This window comes from Sprattus sprattus, assembly GCF_963457725.1.
Source record: "Sprattus sprattus genome assembly, chromosome: 6".
In the NCBI taxonomy this organism is placed as follows: Eukaryota; Metazoa; Chordata; class Actinopteri; order Clupeiformes; family Clupeidae; genus Sprattus; species Sprattus sprattus.
In genome coordinates, this window is record NC_137925.1 from 26296615 (window position 1) to 26316792 (window position 20178).

The 20178-nt window shown below is 40.4% G+C and overlaps 3 protein-coding genes across 3 annotated transcripts; 1 reads left to right on the top strand and 2 right to left on the bottom strand.

Moving 5' to 3' along the window:
- Nucleotides 1–1900: 1900 nt before the first annotated feature.
- On the bottom strand, nt 1901–5644 carry psmd10 (proteasome 26S subunit, non-ATPase 10). The gene is made up of 5 exons (XM_080840360.1): nt 5475–5644; nt 5187–5285; nt 4843–4989; nt 3905–4071; nt 1901–2490 (listed from the first exon to the last, which is right to left on the bottom strand). Exons 1-5 carry the CDS (start codon nt 5586–5588, stop codon nt 2337–2339), a joined length of 681 nt encoding a protein of 226 aa, XP_080696486.1. The 5' UTR covers nt 5589–5644; the 3' UTR covers nt 1901–2336.
- Nucleotides 5645–5932: 288 nt separating this feature from the next.
- On the top strand, nt 5933–7550 carry nxt2 (nuclear transport factor 2-like export factor 2). The gene is made up of 5 exons (XM_080841055.1): nt 5933–5975; nt 6100–6272; nt 6437–6523; nt 6627–6771; nt 7290–7550. The coding sequence occupies exons 2-5, from the start codon at nt 6258–6260 to the stop codon at nt 7472–7474; spliced, it is 432 nt and encodes a 143-aa protein (XP_080697181.1). The 5' UTR covers nt 5933–5975; nt 6100–6257; the 3' UTR covers nt 7475–7550.
- Nucleotides 7551–9308: 1758 nt separating this feature from the next.
- On the bottom strand, nt 9309–16233 carry acsl4a (acyl-CoA synthetase long chain family member 4a; the record flags this gene model as incomplete). The annotated part of the gene is made up of 14 exons (XM_080841003.1): nt 9309–9691; nt 10665–10822; nt 10924–11038; nt 11229–11420; nt 11769–11843; nt 12338–12507; nt 12768–12907; nt 13006–13077; nt 14014–14137; nt 14257–14407; nt 14607–14745; nt 14991–15100; nt 15320–15497; nt 15883–16233. 14 exons carry the CDS (start codon nt 16231–16233, stop codon nt 9534–9536), a joined length of 2133 nt encoding a protein of 710 aa, XP_080697129.1. The 3' UTR covers nt 9309–9533.
- Between the last annotated feature and the right edge of the window lie 3945 nt (nt 16234–20178).

Consider the following 20178-nt stretch of genomic DNA (forward strand, 5'->3'; position numbering starts at 1 on the left):
TGAAACAAAAGTGTTAATTTTACTCAAACACATACCAATAAATAGTAAAAAAAGAAAAACTGATACTTTTTTCAAAGTGGTCTCTTAATTTTTTCCGCGGCTGTATGTGGTGAGCTTGCATACAGGCCATGGCGGTTGAGTGCATTACTTATTGTTTTTTTTTAAACAACTGTACCTGCAAATTCCAGGTCTTTCTGAAGCTCTCCACGAGGGTCCTTGGCTTTAGGACAACTCTTCTGATAATTCTTTTCACTCCTGTCAGAAAACTTGCGAGGAGCACCAGGTTGTGGCCAGTTTATGGTGAAATTATGTTCTTTCCACTTCCGGATTATGGCCCCAACAGGGGTCGCTGGAATATTCACAAGTTTAGAAATGCGTCTGTAACCAATGCCATAAGTATATTTTGCAACAATAAGGTTGCGAAGGTCTTGAGAGAGCGCTTTGCTTTTACCCATCATGAGATGTTTCTTGTGTGACACCTTGGTAATGAGACACCTTTTTATAGGCCATCAGTTGGGATATTAATTTGCACTGACAAGGGGTCGGATTGCTTTCAAATTACTGAAAGATTTCAGCTGTTTTCCTGGCTTCCCATGCCTTTTTGCACCTCCCTTTCTTCATGTGTTCAATACTTTTTCCCTGTATTATTTCACATAACTTAATTTCGTAATGTATTTGTTTTGGGATCTTTGTATAGATGACTTGGGTTGTTACCAACATCTGTTGAAAATGTCATGTCATTAGCACCTTTGGAAATATATTTACTGAGAAAAATGGTGGCGTGTTCAATACTTATTTTACCCGCTGTGTTTATACAGCCGCGGAAAAAATTAAGAGACCACTTCAAAATTATCAGTTTCTCTGGTTTTACTATTTATTGGTATGTGTTAAAGTAAAATGTACATTTTGTCCAGCGGACTGGAGGGTCTTCTAAGTTCGTCTTCTCTGATGAGTCCTATTGCAAGACTCTGTGGCTTGTAGGCCTCTCCAAGTCTCCGTCTAACCATCAGACGACCATGTGTTGGGCAAAGCTGAAAATTGGACTCAGAGAAGATGAACTTAGAAGATGACCTCCAGTCCGCTTTGGTTCAATCCTTATGGTCTTTTACAAACCTCAGCCAGGCAAAGTACAACGTTGTCCCGGAAGAAAAACTTGCTTACTTTTGCTCTGACAATGTTCCCAAACTCTGAGAAGTGTTTTTTCCAGCAGGGCAATGCTCCATGCCACACAGCCAGGCCAGTAAAGGTGTGGATGGAGTACCACCAGATCAGGACCCTGTCATGGCCAGCCCAATTTCGAGACCTGAATCCCATAAAAAACCTCTGAAATGTGATCAAGAGGAAGATGGATGGTCACACAAGCCATGAAAAGAAGCCGAGCTGCTTGAATTCTTGCGCCAGGAGTAGCATAAAGTCACCCAACGGCAATGTGAAAGACTGGTGGAGAGCATGCCAAGACACATGAAAGTTGTGATTTTAAATCAAGGTTATTCCACCAAATATTGATTTCTGAACTCTTCCTAAATTAAAGCATTAGAATTGTGTAGTTTAAAAATGAACATGAGCTTGTTTTCTTTGCATTATTCGAGATCTGAAGACACTGCATCTTTTTTTGCTATTTTGACCAATTGTAATTTTTCTGCAAATAAATTATCTAAATGACAATATTTTGATTTGAAATTTGGTAGGAATGTTGCCAGTAGGTTATAGAATAAAACAAAAATGTACATTTTACTTTAACACATACCAATAAATAGTAAAACCAGAGAAACTGATAATTTTGAAGTGGTCTCTTAATTTTTTCCGCGGCTGTACATACATCCCTCTTCTATTCCTCCAACATGCACCCACTCATCTCTATGAATTCAAATTTTATTGTTTTTATATACATTTTGGTCAAAGCAAGTAAAATGTTTCATCAAACGAGCACATACATACTTTATATGAGTGTCTTGAAATGTATCCAAGAGACAACATCTAGGTTGTAAAACAGACCTATAGTTAACATTTACATCAAACAAAAACAATTTTTTTTACGCAATGCACAAAAACTAAATTAATAATCTGATTCAAGTAAACTCTATTCAAAATAAGTGCAAGCTTTTATATTGGACCTTTTCCAACAACCAAAAAAAACTGAACATCTGGAGCCAAAACACTTCCTTGTTGACATCTTTGTGTAGTTCAAGCTACAGAATTTAGATCACGTTTTTTGCTTGACTGTTAAGCACTCATATGGCAACGTATGGTGATTTCATCCCTCTCTAGACAGCTAAAGATATGGCTGTATATGGTTACTGCCAAAGTTTTTCCATCAGCTGGGTAGGATATAATAATCATCCCTCCACTATCCTCTTGAGCAGAGCCCCTAGGCTTCCTTTGGCAACTTGCAACGGGGTCTTCTCCTCCTTATTCTCAATGTAGATGCTGGCTCCATGTTCCACAAGCAGTTTTGCAGCCTCTACCCTTTCTTCATCACAAGCCAAGTGCCTGAAAGTACATTGAGAATTTTAAAACCAAGAAAGTTCCAGGCAATTTAAAAGACATGCCATATCAGTTCAGCTCAACTCATATATGGGCCATTCTACCGAATTCGTGTAATATGCAGTCCCTCAACAATAAAAACTATTTACAAAACAATTAGGTATCTAGGCATAGATATTTAATTAGAACATGTTATGGTCTATATAAACCCAATGCATTACATGAGATAGTGATAAGCTAAATGTATACAAAATCATCATTTATAGGGTACTTTCTATTGGGAAGTAGCTGTCCCCAACCCTGACATCTAAATTTCAATGCCTTTAAATAACACTTTTAATTTTTTTTAGATTTTTTTCAATGATTTAATTTCAAAGATCTTTATGATTGGGTTGAAACAGAACTTGGAATATTTAGATTTATTGTGGGTTTAATTTTGAAATCAATTTACTATACTCAAAAAATCATGTCCCTAGTTTTCATGTCACTACCGAAACACAAGAGTTTTAGTCAATTGGCTGAGCCTGTGTTTTAGCCACGACTCTGCATTTTTGACCATGCAGTGACACTGCATCTCTGTCCCTCATGGTTGAATGGTAAGTAGCTAAATCCCATAGTTTTTATATAAATGTGTTCCAAAGTCTGAAAATCGACGTGTAACCTTAAGAATTGTCACTACCGAAACGCATGTTTTCTTCAATTAAGTAAACCTTTTGGGGTTTCATGGAAAATCTTATGTTTGTATGTGTGTTCACCTCTTCAAAGATGTGTTTGAAAGCCATGTGCTTGCTAGAATTCTTTATTTATGCTTAAAGTTAGCTAGAATTGTCACTACCGAAACAGTCACTACCGAAACATATGGTAGTGACCAGATGATTTGGGTAGTGACAAAATGAAATGGTAAGTAGTTCAATCCCATAATTTTTAAATAAATGTGTTGTGTGGACTAAAGGGCGGCCCAGAGCACCTTTTGGATGATTTTGGGAGAAAAATGAACATCCATCCAACAGTGCAGTCACTACCGAAACAGTGCAGTCACTACCGAAACAGATAAATTGAACTTGAAAATTTGGTAAAAAATTCATTTCTATGGATTTCATTGTGAAAACCTTCAAGAAATATTTGTAAAAATACACTTTAGAAAAGGGAAGGAAACACAATCTGAACAGGTCAATAATAATACTTTTTTACTATAGTAAATGTGATGTTTCTGGAGTGACAATTTTTGGAAGAGGAAAAACATTCCGACACATTCTGAAAATACAATATAAAACTTGACTGTTCTTTTACTAGATATGTGTACTTTAGATATGGTACAATATACATACGGACAAAGTTTTGGGAATAAACCAAAATATATCCGACATGACTTTGCATCAATTCGGTAGAATGGCCCATATATGTGTGACATGATACTTACAAGGCTGTGTTTCCTTCCGAATCTTGGATGTTTGTAGAAGCACTTTGTGCCAGCAGAAGCTGAATCAGACGTACGTTTCCTTTAGCTGAAGCTCTGTGTAATGGAGTGGATTCCAGTTTATCTGAGACATTGGGGTCTGCACCATTTTCCAGTAAAAGGAGCGCTATCTATTGACAAATAAAACAAAAGGCACACACAACTTGAACCATAGCCTTAATGTTACTGTACATAATAAGGACAAATAATTTGGATTAATGGCTATGTGAATCTTTTGGGTCCTATTTCTTACTAGGGACCAAAAAGATCTAAATTGGTCTAGTATTGAGTTAGAACACGATAAGTGGCAACTGCAAAACCAAACGGCTATACAATGTAATCCTACAGGGTATGAATTTGTGTCAAACTAACCCACTTTTTACTGCCATTGACAGGAACATATACCTACTATGTGCCTGACTACATGTAAGGGTCCCTACAGAGATGGACCTGTGTCTTCCCTCTATGCCTATAAAGAAAGTGTAGAAAAGGACAGTTTCTGTACCTTAACTTTCTGTTTCTGTAGAAACAGACACTTAAACTACACAAAACTGTAGAAACAGTAATTTTCTAGTTTCTTTACATTTACTGAGGTAAACAAACACAGGTCTAACTATTTTATGGATCCTTTTATGTAGTCACACACTTATAAGCTTATGAGCCGGTCAGTGGTAAAAACAAGTGGTTTACTTTGACGCAGATGCTTACTACATTACATTGTATAGCCGTTTTCCGCTTTTTGTCGCTAGTCAAATTTTGACCTAAAAAGATGGGAAAATAAAGCCCAGGTTAAAAAAGTCCCAATGTTTCCCTTATAAATAAATAATGCAACAGGTTACATGCAAGTTACGCTGTAAGTGTTAGATATGTCGGAATTAATAGGATAAAACATACAAACATACTTCGTATCTATTCTTTGAGGCTGCATAATGCAGGGGTGTACAGCCATTCTGGTTGACACAATTCAGTTGAGCCCCCTTGGAAATCAGAAATTGCACAATTTCTTCTCTGCCAGCTGAAGCTGCAATGTGAAGGGGAGTCCAGCAAGTCTAAAGAAAAACAAACACAATTTGACAATACAACCCAAACCACCTGACCCAAATATTACAATACCATCAAACTCATACTACACTACTGTCCTAAAAAACCCATCTCTCTCTGAACACATACAAATGTCTCCTTCTTTAATCAACTTAATTTTTAGTAATAATGTGAATATGCAAAGGCGTTCATCATGAGGACTCACATCATCTTGTATGTTCACTTCAACACCAAGGTCCAACAGAAATGATACAATGTTTGTGTGACCAGCGGAACAGGCCCAATGCAAAGCAGTTCTCTCATCCTAAGAGTGGACAAAATAATATGCAACTTAAATCAGTTAATTGTGCGACTGCATGTAACATTTATGCCACACAATATACCGCCAGATATCAGGACAGAGGCTGGCTTGCTGTTGTTTCTACACAGCGTGCTAGCTTGTAAAGCTGGACTACCTAACGTAATATTAAGCTACGTTATCTGTTTACGTTACCTGATCCGTTTTAGAAGCCAATGATTTATCGGAAAGAATGCATTTTTTAAATTCTTCAAACTTGCCAGTAAAGGCAAAATTGCAGACTTCTAAGTTAGACACAGAACCTTCCATGACCAGAGTTTCTCTTGTATTATAGCAACATCAGGTGTAAATGACGACCAAGGAAGGCTGGCTAGCTATCTGAGCTAAGTGACTTGCTGAGACGAACCTCGTCGGAAGAAACAATGGTTGGAATGTGACGTCATATCCGGTGCCAAACAAATTCAAAACAAGATTTTGTATTTAGGTTTATTTAATGTCTGTTTTATGTTGTTTGTACAATAACCTTTATGAATAATAACACAATAATTGCTTTCAGATAAACATTATTAAGAAAACAAACGTCGGTCTCCTACATTGACTTGTAAAGCGGAACTATTTAGTAGACTTGGTCACGTAGAGGGAAGAAACGGTGTTGCACAGAAGGTTTCAAGTGGAGTGTGGTGTGTTTCTCTGCTTGTGAGTTGCTGTTACTTTATCTCACAGGCAGGGTGATGTCTTTTATTCTGTTTACATGTAAGACACGGGTAAAATTATATTTTAAACTAATACAAGATTTTTTTAATGTCCTCTGTCATAATAGCTGGTGGAGTCGGCCGAGGAACAGAGTTGCTAGCTAGCCTTGTCCAGCTTGAGAAGAATGGTGTCCTCGTCCGTCAGCTTGGTTAAGGACGTAAACTAGAAAGCTGCATCCAAAAAACAACTATTTTGTGACTTCAGAGGGGGGCATTATATTTTGATATGGCTACGACAGTTGTAAGTATTTAATTTGAAATGCATCCACGGTTACCTGTTGTGGTAGCTGACGGTTTTCTGGTTAGTGTTACATACTTAACAATAGAGCTTGTGCTGTAACTTAACCTGATATAGCGTACCTCTATGTAAGCTGGCAGTAATCTCAATTTAATATGTCTACACAGGACTTCAGAACCCACGTTGACCAGTCCTGCAGATATTCCGAAGAATTTGTCAACATTTATTATGACTGCATGGATAAAAAGAGAAGGGTAATCATGATGCTCAACAGTCATTTATCTCTCTCTCTCTCATCATATTTACCAAAAATATTTACATTAACCTCTCTCTTACATCATATATTGTATTACAAAGCACCTGACAAGGCTATACTTGGATAAAGCCACCTTGGTTTGGAATGGAAATGCTGTTTCGGGACAGGATGCACTGGGAGAATTCTTTGAATCCCTTCCATCAAGTGAATTTCAAGTGCATACACTTGATTGTCAACCAGTTCATGGTATGTGTTCTTTAATATCTGGAAGTTAGATGACCTTATACAGTACCAGTCAAAAGTTTAGACACACCTTCTTATTCAATGGTTCTTCTTTCTTTTTATTATTTTCTACATTGTAGATTAATACTGAAGACATCAAAACTATGAAAGAACACATATGGAATTATGTAGTAAACGTTAAGGCGTTAAACCAGATTATGTCAGTTTTATATATTAGATTCTTCAAAGTCGCCACCTTTTGCTTTGATGCCAAGACTGTGCAAAGCTGTCATGAAAGCAAAAGGTGGCTACTTTGAAGAATCGAAAATACAAAACATATGCTAGTTAGTTTACATCATTATTCCATGTGTTCTTTCCTAGTTTTGAAATCTGTACAATGTAGAAAATAAAGAAAAAACATTGAATAAGAAGGTATGTCCAAACAAGTACAGTACTGTACTTTTACGTTTTTAACAGATATAAGATGTTTTATTTAGATTATCTTTACTTTACCTTGCTCTACTATTTCTATTTATTTTCAGAGCAAGCAACGCAGGGACAGACAACTTTGCTGGTTGTAACAGCAGGCTCGGTGAAGTTTGATGGAAACAAGCAACGCTATTTTAATCAAAACTTCCTGTTAACGGCACAAGCATCTCCTAACAGCGACCAGCCTGTCTGGAAGATTGCTAGTGACTGTTTTCGTTTTCAGGATTGGGCCAACTGAAGTATTTGTTCTCTGAATGACCTGTTTTTGCTACAATTCCAAGCGTTAATAAAGATTTGTTTTGTTAAAAATGGAAGTGTCATTTGTGGCTTTTACAAAAACAAAAAATATTACAAAACATTTCATTTTTTTATTCATCACAATGTATGTTACATAAGGTGACCTCACACAATGGAATAAATAACAGAATCATAAAACATCCTAACAAGCAAATGTACTTCACTGGAATTATTCATCTTCAACATGACCAAAAATTCATTGGTATAGTCAGTCACCAAATACCAAGCTGTGTTCTGGAATTTGGCCGCCTAATGTTTTCATTATACTCTGGCATCAAAACCTGAGAAAAAAAAAAATTATGTTCTTCAGTTTAAATTGTGTATGGTTAAGTACTTATTTATGTCCTGCAGCTAAATGTGCTGTTTACAAGCAATAGCTGAGAACACCAGGGAAACTGACACATTTTTAAATTCTCTACTGATACATCGCAATGCCAGTATTAAAACGAGGTGAGCAAATAAGACCTGTGCAGTATTCATTTGATCTTTCAAATAATCCTTAAATACGAACAAAATAACAAGGAAAATAATCATAACAAGGCAGTGAAATGTAATCCCATAAAAAATTAAACAAGACATCAGATACCTCAACTTATTTACCACAATAATGGTCAAGAAATGGTGTGGTTCAGCAGATGAGGAAAAGATAATCAGGGCAATCAGGATCTTAAACTTGCAAACATTACATTCTGATTGCCAACGTGAAATTTGTGAAGCAACGTACAGCAGTTACACAGTGTGTGTTGCAAAAACTGCAGGTGACGTGGTAAAATGTGCATCCGAACAAAGCTATTATCTGCACCTGAATGTTAATTCCCCAAAGAACAAACAAATAAAACACCAAAATCATTGTACATTTTCAGTTTCACAACGATGTAAACCAACCTACATTTCAATATGGCCTTTGACATGTAATGGTATGTACTTGTAACCTTTAGAATAGTCAGGGCCCATTGTTTAATCTCAAATTGAATATATTAATTGAGACTGAAAAGCTTCCCTTAAACAAAAGGTAACCTGAATCATGTTTGGACAGTTTTCATTATATCTACTTGAAAACCTCCATGACATACACTAGCCATTCTACACGCCCTGAGTCTTTCAGAAATAAATAAGTCGGATATGTCATTTCACTGCTGAAATGAGATGCAAAAGATACAAGCTACCCAAAGAAGTGCATCCAATTTTCATTTGCAATTCAAACCGATATTCAAGTTCAAATAAAGAGTTTGCCATAAGGCAAAACCTCTTTTTTACACAGGAGTGATTCAGTAAGATTCATTAACATTAGGGGCAAATATTTTAACAGTAAATCCGGTAAAGTCCAGATCTGACCCTAATAAATAGTTTTAAGCCATTATTTACGTTATGACTGGTAATAAATAAATGAACTGGTATCAACACACATATATGTTTGTCATGAAACACTGGATCTCTCTAAAGGCACAGTGACACTGGAGGGAGTCAACAACTACCACAAACCTTACCAATTCAAGAGGCTCCCTTGGGAAGCCCACAAAAATGGTCAATCCATACCTCAAAGAAATGCCTGATTACTATTTATTTAAATAAATTCAAATAATATGGATTTAAACTGTACCTACAAAAATGCCTAGAAAGCTGTACGGCAGTTTCTTGCTGTTGTGTGGTTGACTTCATTTTGAGAAGGGAAGAGGTTTAGATAAAGCTGCATCTTGTTCATTAGGTGAATTGTGTCAGGCCACTGACATTTTACAGTTCCTAGAACAATTCCACTGCAGAGACACAATGCCATATTTGAACGGTCAAAACAGCTCCTATCTTTGGACAAACAAAAGCAAATCAAACACACAAATACAACTGAACGCTACAGGAGTTTAACTACATATGTGTTTGCGTGTTTTCTGTGCTAGCCTTAAGAAACGGGCAGTATTGGATTGGAAATATGAAACATATTTGAACTGATACACTGAAGGAGACCGTGGAATGGTGAAGAGTTGGTTTTGGCTGGGGTGCTGCTCCTACTTCCGCCCATACATTCTCTCGATGTCATGGAGATAGTGGTTCTTCAGCTCTTTTCTTTTCAGCTTGAAGGCGTCGGTGACCAGGCCCGTCTCAGGCGTCCAAGGCTCTGGGCTTAGGCCCACTTTCACTGGGATCTCAAAGCGCTGGAGTTTTGCTGTGGGAAGAGAGAAAGTTTAGCACAGCCCCCTTCTTCCAAAACAGCCAATGATGATCATAGATAATCATCCTGATCCTTCCTCCCTGACCAATCAGAATCGCTTGAGTGAAGGACCACAGTAGTTGTGCCAAACCATACCACACTATCTGGCACCGACCAATCAGGCAACAGCACAATCTCCACTAGGTACAGCCCCATTCTGTCCCTCGAGGGGGTGGTGTAGTCATGGAGATGGAATCAAACTTATTCCGGACTATTTGCATGGCTGCAGTACCACAGCGCTGTGCATTAAAGAACGTCAGAGAAGATGAGATGAAGATTTTGTGTGTGTGTGGGTTAAAATGCATCCCACAGTAATTCCAGCTGTTCTACTACTTTGGTAAAAGTTCAGTTCAGTTTTCTCGCTCATCTTAATGAGGATTACTAACATCACTGTAAGTAAAGGATCTGTTGCAGTTCTTCGTTAATACATCAAGCTAGCTCCACAGACAAAACAGGGGAAAGTCAGGAAATAGTATGAGCTGGTCTTTTTGGGAGGAAATCAGGAGGTACTTAATGCACCGGAGTTATCCTTATTTAAAGATTTAAGTTTCTTTGCAGCTTAACAACACTGTGACTAAAAACAGATCACACACATAATGTTCTTAAATGGACCCAACAATACAAACACTTGTTTTAAAATAGTGGGATTAGCAATCGAGTTTTAAACAGCAGGGTTATATATAAACTGCATTTGCATGTGATTGCGTCTTTCATTGAAGGTACAAAACATAGGCCATGTTCAGACTGCCAGCCAAAATCTGTTTCTGGCATATCCAGATGATATCCAGACAAAAGTTTTGAAAGTCTGGAGGCAAAAAACCCACTGAATTTTGGAGAATCAGATCCCTCCCACCAAGTCAAAAGATCTGATTTGAGAAACAAATCTGATTTGCCTGTAGTCTGAATAAAGCCTAGAAACAAGACTTACATGAGGTGGCCACTAGTTTAATCTCTCTTAAAACTTCCATCTCCATCACAGGGTGTTGGCAGATCTCCTCCCATGTCCCTTTAATGCCTTTTTGATCTGCCATTGTAGTCAGCTTCTTCTGGTTTGGCACAACAAAGCTGATGACGTAGCTCTGCTCACTGGAAGGGCGTGAGAAAGGAAGAATTAGGGTACAGTAAGGCAAATAATCATCCACAGACACTCACTGTCAATAGTGAGGAAATAACTAAACAGAATATACCTGTTTGCGTATGCACAGATGTTGTCAATGAGAGCACAGTTCTTCAGAGCCGACTCTACTTTGCCCAATGAGACGTACTCTCCAGCTTGCAATTTGACAAGGTCCTTCTTACGGTCTATAACACAACACGGAAAAAGAAAATGCTTAGCTGCAGTCCACAATGTTCTTTACCAATATTCAGTATTGAAAGTGCCGTCACAACCAATAACTAGTTTGCTCGCTATGTGCAAGTCTGCGATGGACATCGTGGCAAAGGCTGCGCTGTGGTGTCCAACACATTCTGGATCCCCAATAAGGCCACATACCCACAATCTGTAAGCAGCCATCAGAATGAACTTCTCCAACATCTCCCGTGCAAAACCACCGCTGGCCATTTTCATCCACAAAGAAGTCGTCGTTGAGGCTGCCATCTTTCCGGTAGTAGCCCATGGTAACATTAGGCCCCCCAATCAGGATCTCCCCGCGGGGATTGGGCTTGTCTTTTTTGGTGTAACCACCTGAAGATAAGGTCGAGTAGACAGGTCTATTAAGATTACATCAGGCTTAAGATGATCAGAACAGTCTTCTGTTATTACAGGCTGATGTTGCACCTGAGACATTGACAGGAAGTGTAGTACACAGAAGGGTTTTATTACTTTTATTATGATTTTAATATTTCAAGAAGCCAATCGGAACATCAGGTTCTGATATGATGTTGACCATTATTTTATTGCTCCTGCTGTTGCTTTTATTGATTTTATGGAAAGCACTATGAATTGCAACTCTTGTACGAAATGTGCTATATAAATAAAGTCTTACTTACTTACTAGTGTAGTGAGAAAGAAGAAACATCCGCTTGTACTCACCCTCAGCCCAGTCTCTCAGTTTGACCTCACAGCAGATTAGAGGAGCTCCCACTCGGCCTGTGCTGTAGTCAGCCACTAGGAACAACAACAACAACACGTACTGTCAAGGTAAGCACCACCCTTTTCCATGACTCCCTCCGATTCTTGAGCTACTGTGTAACTAGTCTTGAATTCATTGTTAGGCAAGTTGCAACCTGCATAACTTTCCAAAGGCACTGGTTCAGAAACAAAGATTGACTAACCCACCACAGATTTGATTTAACATGTTACAACCCCATCAGTAAGTGTGCAACACATAATATTTAGGTACTCATTATGTAGTTACACTGAAGCAAAATGAAAAATCCTAGTGTTTGCATTGTCATGGACAGAAATAAACAAAAAAACTGCCTGAAACAAAGGAACAAGATGTACAGAATACATTGACACCCTTTTACAACTAAACTACATTTTTTAGCATTTTTTTAACAGATTTCTACCCAAAAGATCTACTCAAAAGAAAAGTATTTATAAACTTGAATACAGTACATAGTGCAGCCAAGGTAGCTCCACACTGGGCTCTCCCTCACCCTCTGTGATGGTTCCTGCTCCACAGGTCTCGGTGAGCCCATAGCCCTGGCCCACGGGACAGCAGAAGCAGATGTTCATGAAGCGCTGGGTGGCCGAGGACAGAGGCGCTCCCCCTGACAGCATCATACGTACGTTCCCTCCCAGCAGGCCCCGTACTTTCTTAAACAGCCTGTAAGGTCAGACAAACATTACGTTAACTTATGACATTGACTCATTTAACGACACTTTTACCCAAAGGTGACTAACCGCATATGTAAGCTTTTAAGTTTGAGTACTTTTATTAGATACATTTTAGCAGAATCAATGTAACCTCCCTGATTTATGAATACCATTTGAGCCCCACAAGAGGAATGATCATACAGAACTAGGGTCACTTTACTGAGTAAAGTCTCACTGCACTTTTCTACAGGAGTGTAAGCATGTTCTTACGCGTTACAGAGGGGAGCATCGTAGCCCTTCTTGATTTGATCCAGTTTGTAGTTGTAGGCCAACCTGAAGAGGGTTCTCTGTACGAAGCTCATCTCTTGGACTTTGCACATCACATTTTTATTGATGCGGTCCATTATTTCCTAGTAAACGAAGGGCACCAATGCATTAGTTACGTAAATGCTACAACTAAGGGAATGTCCACCAGGCATCACCTCATTAACTTTCCAAAAGAACTCACCGGAACAGCTGCCATGAGGGTGGGCTTCAGCACGGAGGAGTCTCCTCTGCTGCCTCTCTTGATCTTGGTTGACTGCAAGGAGAAGAGGTGGAAGAACTTAGAGCAAATGCAGTTGTGACTAACGCACTGAGAGTGGTAGTTATATCAGTTGTGACCCACTGAGAGTGGTAGTTAAATTAGTTGTGACCAACCCACTGAGAGTGGTAGTTAAATCAGTTGTGACCCACTGAGAGTGGTAGTTAAATTAGTTGTGACCAACCCACTGAGAGTGGTAGTTAAATCAGTTGTGACCCACTGAGCGTGGTAGTTATATCAGTTGTGACCCACTGAGAGTGGTAGTTAAATTAGTTGTGACCAACCCACTGAGAGTGGTAGTTAAATCAGTTGTGACCAACCCACTGAGAGTGGTAGTTATATCAGTTGTGACCCACTGAGAGTGGTAGTTAAATCAGTTGTGACCAGCCCACTGAGAGTGGTAGTTAAATCAGTTGTGACCCACTGAGAGTGGTAGTTAAATCAGTTGTGACCAACCCACTGAGGGTGGTAGTTAAATCAGTTGTGACCCACTGAGAGTGGTTGTTAAATCAGTTGTGACCCACTGAGGGTGGTAGTTAAATCAGTTGTGACCAGCCCACTGAGAGTGGTAGTTAAATCAGTTGTGACCCACTGAGAGTGGTAGTTAAATCAGTTGTGACCAACCCACTGAGGGTGGTTGTTAAATCAGTTGTGACCCACTGAGAGTGGTAGTTATATCAGTTGTGACCCACTGAGAGTGGTAGTTAAATCAGTTGTGACCAACCCACTGAGAGTGGTAGTTAAATCAGTTGTGACCCACTGAGGGTGGTTGTTAAATCAGTTGTGACCAGCCCACTGAGAGTGGTAGTTAAATCAGTTGTGACCCACTGAGAGTGGTAGTTAAATCAGTTGTGACCAACCCACTGAGGGTGGTAGTTAAATCAGTTGTGACCAACCCACTGAGAGTGGTAGTTAAATCCGAGGGGCATTTACCTGGTCGGAGAGGGTCTGCGGGGAGGAGTAGCCAATCCTACACCCATAAGTGACACACGAAATCTCTGCAGTCATCTCCAGGACATGAGCCAGGGGGAGGTAGGCGATGTACGTGTCCTTCGGGCTAATAGGAAGCACATCATCACATTACAGTATGAGGTCTTGACGCAGGAGGACATTACGTAACCTGTCTGTCAGTGACTTTCACTGCAATAGGAAGTGGTTGGCTCCTCGTTGACTCACCCTAGGCCAGGGATCCGCTCACACTGCCCGGTCATGCCTGCGATGAGGTTGCTGTGGACGATCATGACTCCTTTGGGTCTTCCGGTGGAGCCGCTGGTGTACATGATGACTGCCAGGTCTGCGGGTTTGGGTTTCACAATCTCCAGGTTCACTGCAAAAGAGGTAGCATTGAGATGGGACAAAGTGGTGCTCAAACCAATTCCGGTCAATGGCCTCTTCGATGTTTAGAAATTTCACATGATCTATCAAACTGGTACCATAATCTACCAGGTATCTGATACCAGTCTCATATTGGCACTCTTTCTCTCTCTTGTACAAGTCAAGCTTAGTGACATGCAGGCTGCACTTACAATGTTCTGGCTTAGCTCCCAGCTTTTGCACAGATTCCATGCTGTGGAGCTGTATACCCTCGGGGTAGCCCGCCGTGCTGATCTTCTTGTTCTCCACATATATGATGTGCTTGAGGTTATGGATCTGAGGAAGCACATTCTGAGAAACAAGGAGACAAGAGATGCTCAATTAGGCAGGTTTAAGTCAGTTCCTCTGTTGTTAATTCTGAAGGGACATCTTCAATGGTGGGTGGAGATAGTCTTCACGTACGTCTGGTGCCAACAGCACAAATATCGTGTGGCATGAACCAAGTCTGAGCCAACAGGTTAATATTACTTAATGTCAATATGGGCATGCCTGAGGGTAGTGCGAGGGTAAATATTACTTTAAGATATTCCACTCACCTTTAGTTTAGTCTCCAGTAGCTCCACACTGGTCACCAGGTGAGTCACCCCACACTCATTTAGGCCATAGGCCACGGCCTCCTCTCCCAGGGTGCCATAAAAGGTCACCACTACAACATTCAGAGGTCATTAGGAAACAAAGATTTAAAAAAAGAGAAACGCATTAGCCACCCTAGTTTAGAAGGATGACACAAGATAGGGATGAATTCCATTTAGGAATGCACTGCAGCCAGGGCATCACACAAGTTCCCTTTGTCTAGCATTAGCACTCGCACTCAGGAAGTGGCAAGGGTGAGGGAGGAGGAGACAGAGAGGAAGTGGTGGCTTACGGGGGAAATTGCGTCTGAAGCACGATTGGGCCGTGATCATCCATTCCGCCCGAGTCTCGCAAAAAATGGCGATGGTGCTCTTGGGTTGCTGGCCCAAAGCGGCAAGGCCACTGCCAAAGTGACTCACTATGACGTCCATTTCCTCGTAGGTGATCCATTTGTAATCTCCCAGAATGAGCTGAAAGAGAGAGCCGTGACACTTTAATGACTCAATGGGGCTGGAACAGAGTGTGATTCATGTGCAGCTGATGCAGCCAGAATCCTACTTGGCCTTAAACATTAAACATAAGACATGAAAGTCACATGAGCAGAGCCAGCATGACTGGTTGGGAGGAGTCTAAGGAAGACTTTTTGTCTGTCTGTCTGTGTATGTATGTGCTTCTATGACGTATTTTATGTGAGCTTGTATGTTTCGAGTGAGTTTTACCTTTTTAAAAACCTTGCCACTAGTCTGGAGCTCGTTCTCTGTAAATGAGTTTGTCTGTCTGTGTATGTATGTATGTATGTGCTTTTATGACGTGTGTTATGTGAGCTTGTATGCTTTAAACATGAGTGAGTTTTACCTTTTTAAAAACCTTGCCACTAGTCTGTGGCTCGTTCTCCTCGCAGATCACTTGCCGAGTGCCCAGGCAGTGATTGGGTCCGTAGCGCTCTGCCGCGTGGTTGAACAGCTTGTCCAGCGTGTCCTTCCCGGCAAAGTCCATCTGGGCCAGGCTGTCAAAGCGGTCGATCGAGCGGTAGGGCCCCTCCGGCTGGCCCGAGGTAGACTTGGCCTTGTTGCGTTTGGCCAGGGCATTCTTCTCCTGGGCACCGGTGATGAAGTACCATGGCAGGAAGGTGAGGAGGGAGTAGAGCCACACCAGCAGGTGCACGGGCAGGAGCAGCACCGTTTGGAGGTCCATCTTCACACCCATCCTGGAGGAGTGCAGGTGGCAGGAGGAGGAAGTGCAGGTGAGCTAGATGTCAAGGAGAGCTGGGCTCTCTCCCGAGAGGACCGGGCGACAGCAGTGGACGAAGAAAATGATGCCCCGAACGCAAGAGAGTGCTTGTAGTCTGAGGTTAACTTCAGATGTCTTTGGCTGCCTGGTGGGAAACATCAAAGCAACAGAGAAAGAGAAAGTGGACCACATCATTTTAAGTGCACACATTTTTTAAACGTTACGTTCATTTAAAAATAAATACAAAATTAAATAAAACATTCCATTCCACTGGAGGAATTCTAGCCTTCACTCTGAGCCCACACCAAGTCTGCATGTTTGCCTGACATCGTGGAATGACTGTGTTAACAGAAGTTACGTCTGCCCAAGCCACATGGCCAAAGTACAAGTCACAGACGTTTGTTTAAGACGCACACTAAAAAGCACTGGGCATCAAACAAAGACTCTCCTGTCCTCCCAATCACTGCAAACAATGTCAATCTATACCGTTTCAGAGCTACTCTGCAGGTGCTGCAGTAAAGGCAACCAAAGAGATTCAACAATTGGTGTCCCAAGTTCCTTCTTTCGCTTGCCACACAGGATTTGTTTGAATTCTGTGTTGGTACTTGGAGCGTTTCTTTTCCTGATTTTAAAGACAGTCCTAATAATAGGAAACCCTAACCCAAACATCATGATTCTGATAATAGCTTGGCAACACACATACAATGTAGACAGACACTGATCACAAGACTCTCTCTTAGATCTGCACCACCCAGTTCAGGCAGCAGTACGAGTTCTGTTCCAAAACTAGTAAGCTAACTACCTAAAAGGCATGCAAATACCTTGCCAACACCACCAACAGCCCAGCTGACACTGATAGAAGCTTGCCAATACACTAACCGGTGTCTTTTGGCAGTATAGTTGGCAATGTCATGCATGTGAAAGCTTTTCTTCTATTTTTGCAGGATGTTCCAGCCCGGTACACAGAACTACATAGGGCATATCCTTGGTGGCTAGTGGGGAAGGCACAGGTTTTATCCAAATGTATGAACAAAGACCTGGGAGGGGACTTCATGTTAAATCTGACATTATTTTGAATAAAAAACAGCGTATTTTGAAAGAGAGGTTAGTGTTTGGTTTGGAGTGGTTCATGCCACTTCACTCCTCTGGGCCAAGAGTTAACGTCTGTTATTAATAATATTTCTGTTTGTGAAGTCTTCATTCTGAGGTAATACAGTAACAGTTAAGGGTGATTATCCCTGACATTATCAGTCCTTCACATGATCATATGCTATCAAAATGAATAAGGATGATACCAAAACTAGTTGCCTATAAAACCATACCTCAAAAAGTGTGAAATTGTTGCATAGTGTTACTTTACCAATTCAATTGACGTGCTTTTGCCCAATCCAGCCTTTGGCCTTCAGTAAGAACCAAAGCAATGTAACTGACCAATGGCAATTCCCTTTGCTGTTTCTGGCTCAACCTTACTCCTGTTAATGTTGCTTATGGCTAAAGAAATTAAAGTCATGGGCTAAGAGATTAAAGCCGCACCCTAGATTTCCAATAACTATGAAACACAATGTTCGAGATACATGGAGATAGCAGTGTGTACTCAATGATTCACTATTCCTTTACTTTAGTGACACCATCCTTAACCCCTGTAGCACGTTTAAAACAAGATCTTTCAGCCGATCCTTCCACAAAATCATTTATCTGAGCTATGAAACAATTCTGTTCAATCACCCTTCTGATAGCATCACAACTGCATTTCGTTGTCTCAGTATTTGCACAATGTGCAATGACAATAAAGTTTAATCTAATCTAATCAGGTCTTGCATGGTTTATAAGGGTTAGTTACTGAAAAGAAAGACAATCCCAAAAGATACTGTTGGGGTCAAACCCGCTGATAAGAGCCGGGGCTAGAGAAGTCTTTGTTATTATTAACATATATATATTTACTGCAAATAGCTAATATTTATATCGTCACTTCAGGTAAACAAAACAAGAGAGGTACATGAGCGCAAAGAGCAACACCACACAGAACATTCTATGGCACATTCTCTGGATATTCATTATTCCGATTGTATCAAAATGAATAATCTCGATTTAATCAGCAGGCAAAGTTCAAACCATATACAAATGACCAACGCATTGCCTCGAATGACTAGCGCATAGCCTCCGATGACCACTGCATAGCCTCGAATGACCAGGGCATAGCCTCGAATGACCAGCGCATAGCCTCAAATGACCACCGCATGGCCTCGAATGACCAACAGCAACAAGACAGCACCAGTCCACACCCTATAGCCTGTACATTTTAATTACTGTACAGAGCACACACAAATCGTTGGCTAGAAAGAAGAAAAAAATCATCCAACATTCAACTCAGTAACAATCAGAGAAAGTTTGAAGGATGTACCTTAAAGCAGGTTGTTATTTTGGTGAAGTCATGTTGAGCGCCAACACAAGCAATATCCTGTGCCTGACAAACTATTTTCAGGCAACTATATCTGGCTTTCACACTAACTAAATTAACAGCAGACACAGATGACAGCTGTGTACTAGATGAATGGAACTGACTGGTCCATCTGACACACCGACTATTGAGTTTGTATCCCTCACCCCAAGATCAATGATAACCTCTGTAGTAAAGCACATATTCAAAGCATCTTCCTCATGGCTATTGGTCCATGGAGCTCACAATGCAGCGGGGACTGAGACAGCCAATGACAGTGTGCCTTCAAGCTCACCCCACACACAGGTGAGGATACAGCTCTTCTAATCCAAACCCTAACCAATCCAGGGATTCAATGACAAGAACTTTGAGAATGATCCCATTAAAATTAGAACATGTGTGTGCTCTGACAAATCCTACAATCACCTCAACTCTGACAAATAAACAGTTTACTTTATTATTTAAATACTAATTAAGAAATGTAGCAAACGATTTTGCCCAAAGCTACTGATTAATTTTATTTCCAAGTCCGACCATTTTTTTTTTTAAAGAGACAACTAGAAGTATGGTCACACTTTTGTTACGCACGCTCAGATGCATTTCAGAATGTTCTGCCATTATACAATTAAACTACTCACGTTGGTGGACTATGCAGACGCAATTAAATTACGTGTGACTGTGGTGCTCTCTTGAAGAAAATTGGTTACATTCTGTACGGCAGTAAAAATGACTTAATCTGATATTCAGAAAACATTTCAATTTATCAGGGTAATATCTGAGACATAATAAAGACTTTGGTAATGCGCACTACATGACACATAGAAACTGAGATGCCGCGACAACTATCATCATCCACAACAGCGTGGAACGTTACTCGTGGGATGTTTGGCTATTCTATTAAGATGAGCATCACACACAGCTAAACGCCTTACTGACACAAAAGGATAAACCTAATCGGAAATTATATAGGCAGATGTTTTCTAAATCCCTTGTAGATACTGGTGTAAAAACATGAACTATTTAAAACTGGAGAAAAGCACGATAATGATATGCTAGCCAGTGCGCTAACTGAAAGCAACGTTAACCTCTCTTGCCTTCCCGCTATTGTTAGCAGGCAAGCTAGCGGTTAAAATCTACCAAAAAGGGACATGACGAGAGAAGACAAAACCCGTTACATTTACCTGAATACAGATTAGGCTGGTAATGCGATTGTTGTACCAAGCTGACGTTATACCCGCTTATCTTGATGGTTTAGTTACAGTCTTACCTTCAGCCCCGCCACACTCAAGTCGCCGTGATGTGTCTCAGCCAATGTTTTTTTACAGTCATTGGTCTCAGCCAGCAAAACTGACCGACAGTAACCTTCCCGGCTCTCACCACTCAGAGGAAACACGGAAAATTGCGTCATCTGACTCCATATTTCTGAGCCAATAAGCTTCCACAACAAGACCCGACATTCACATGGTTTCCTTGTTGAACCTTTA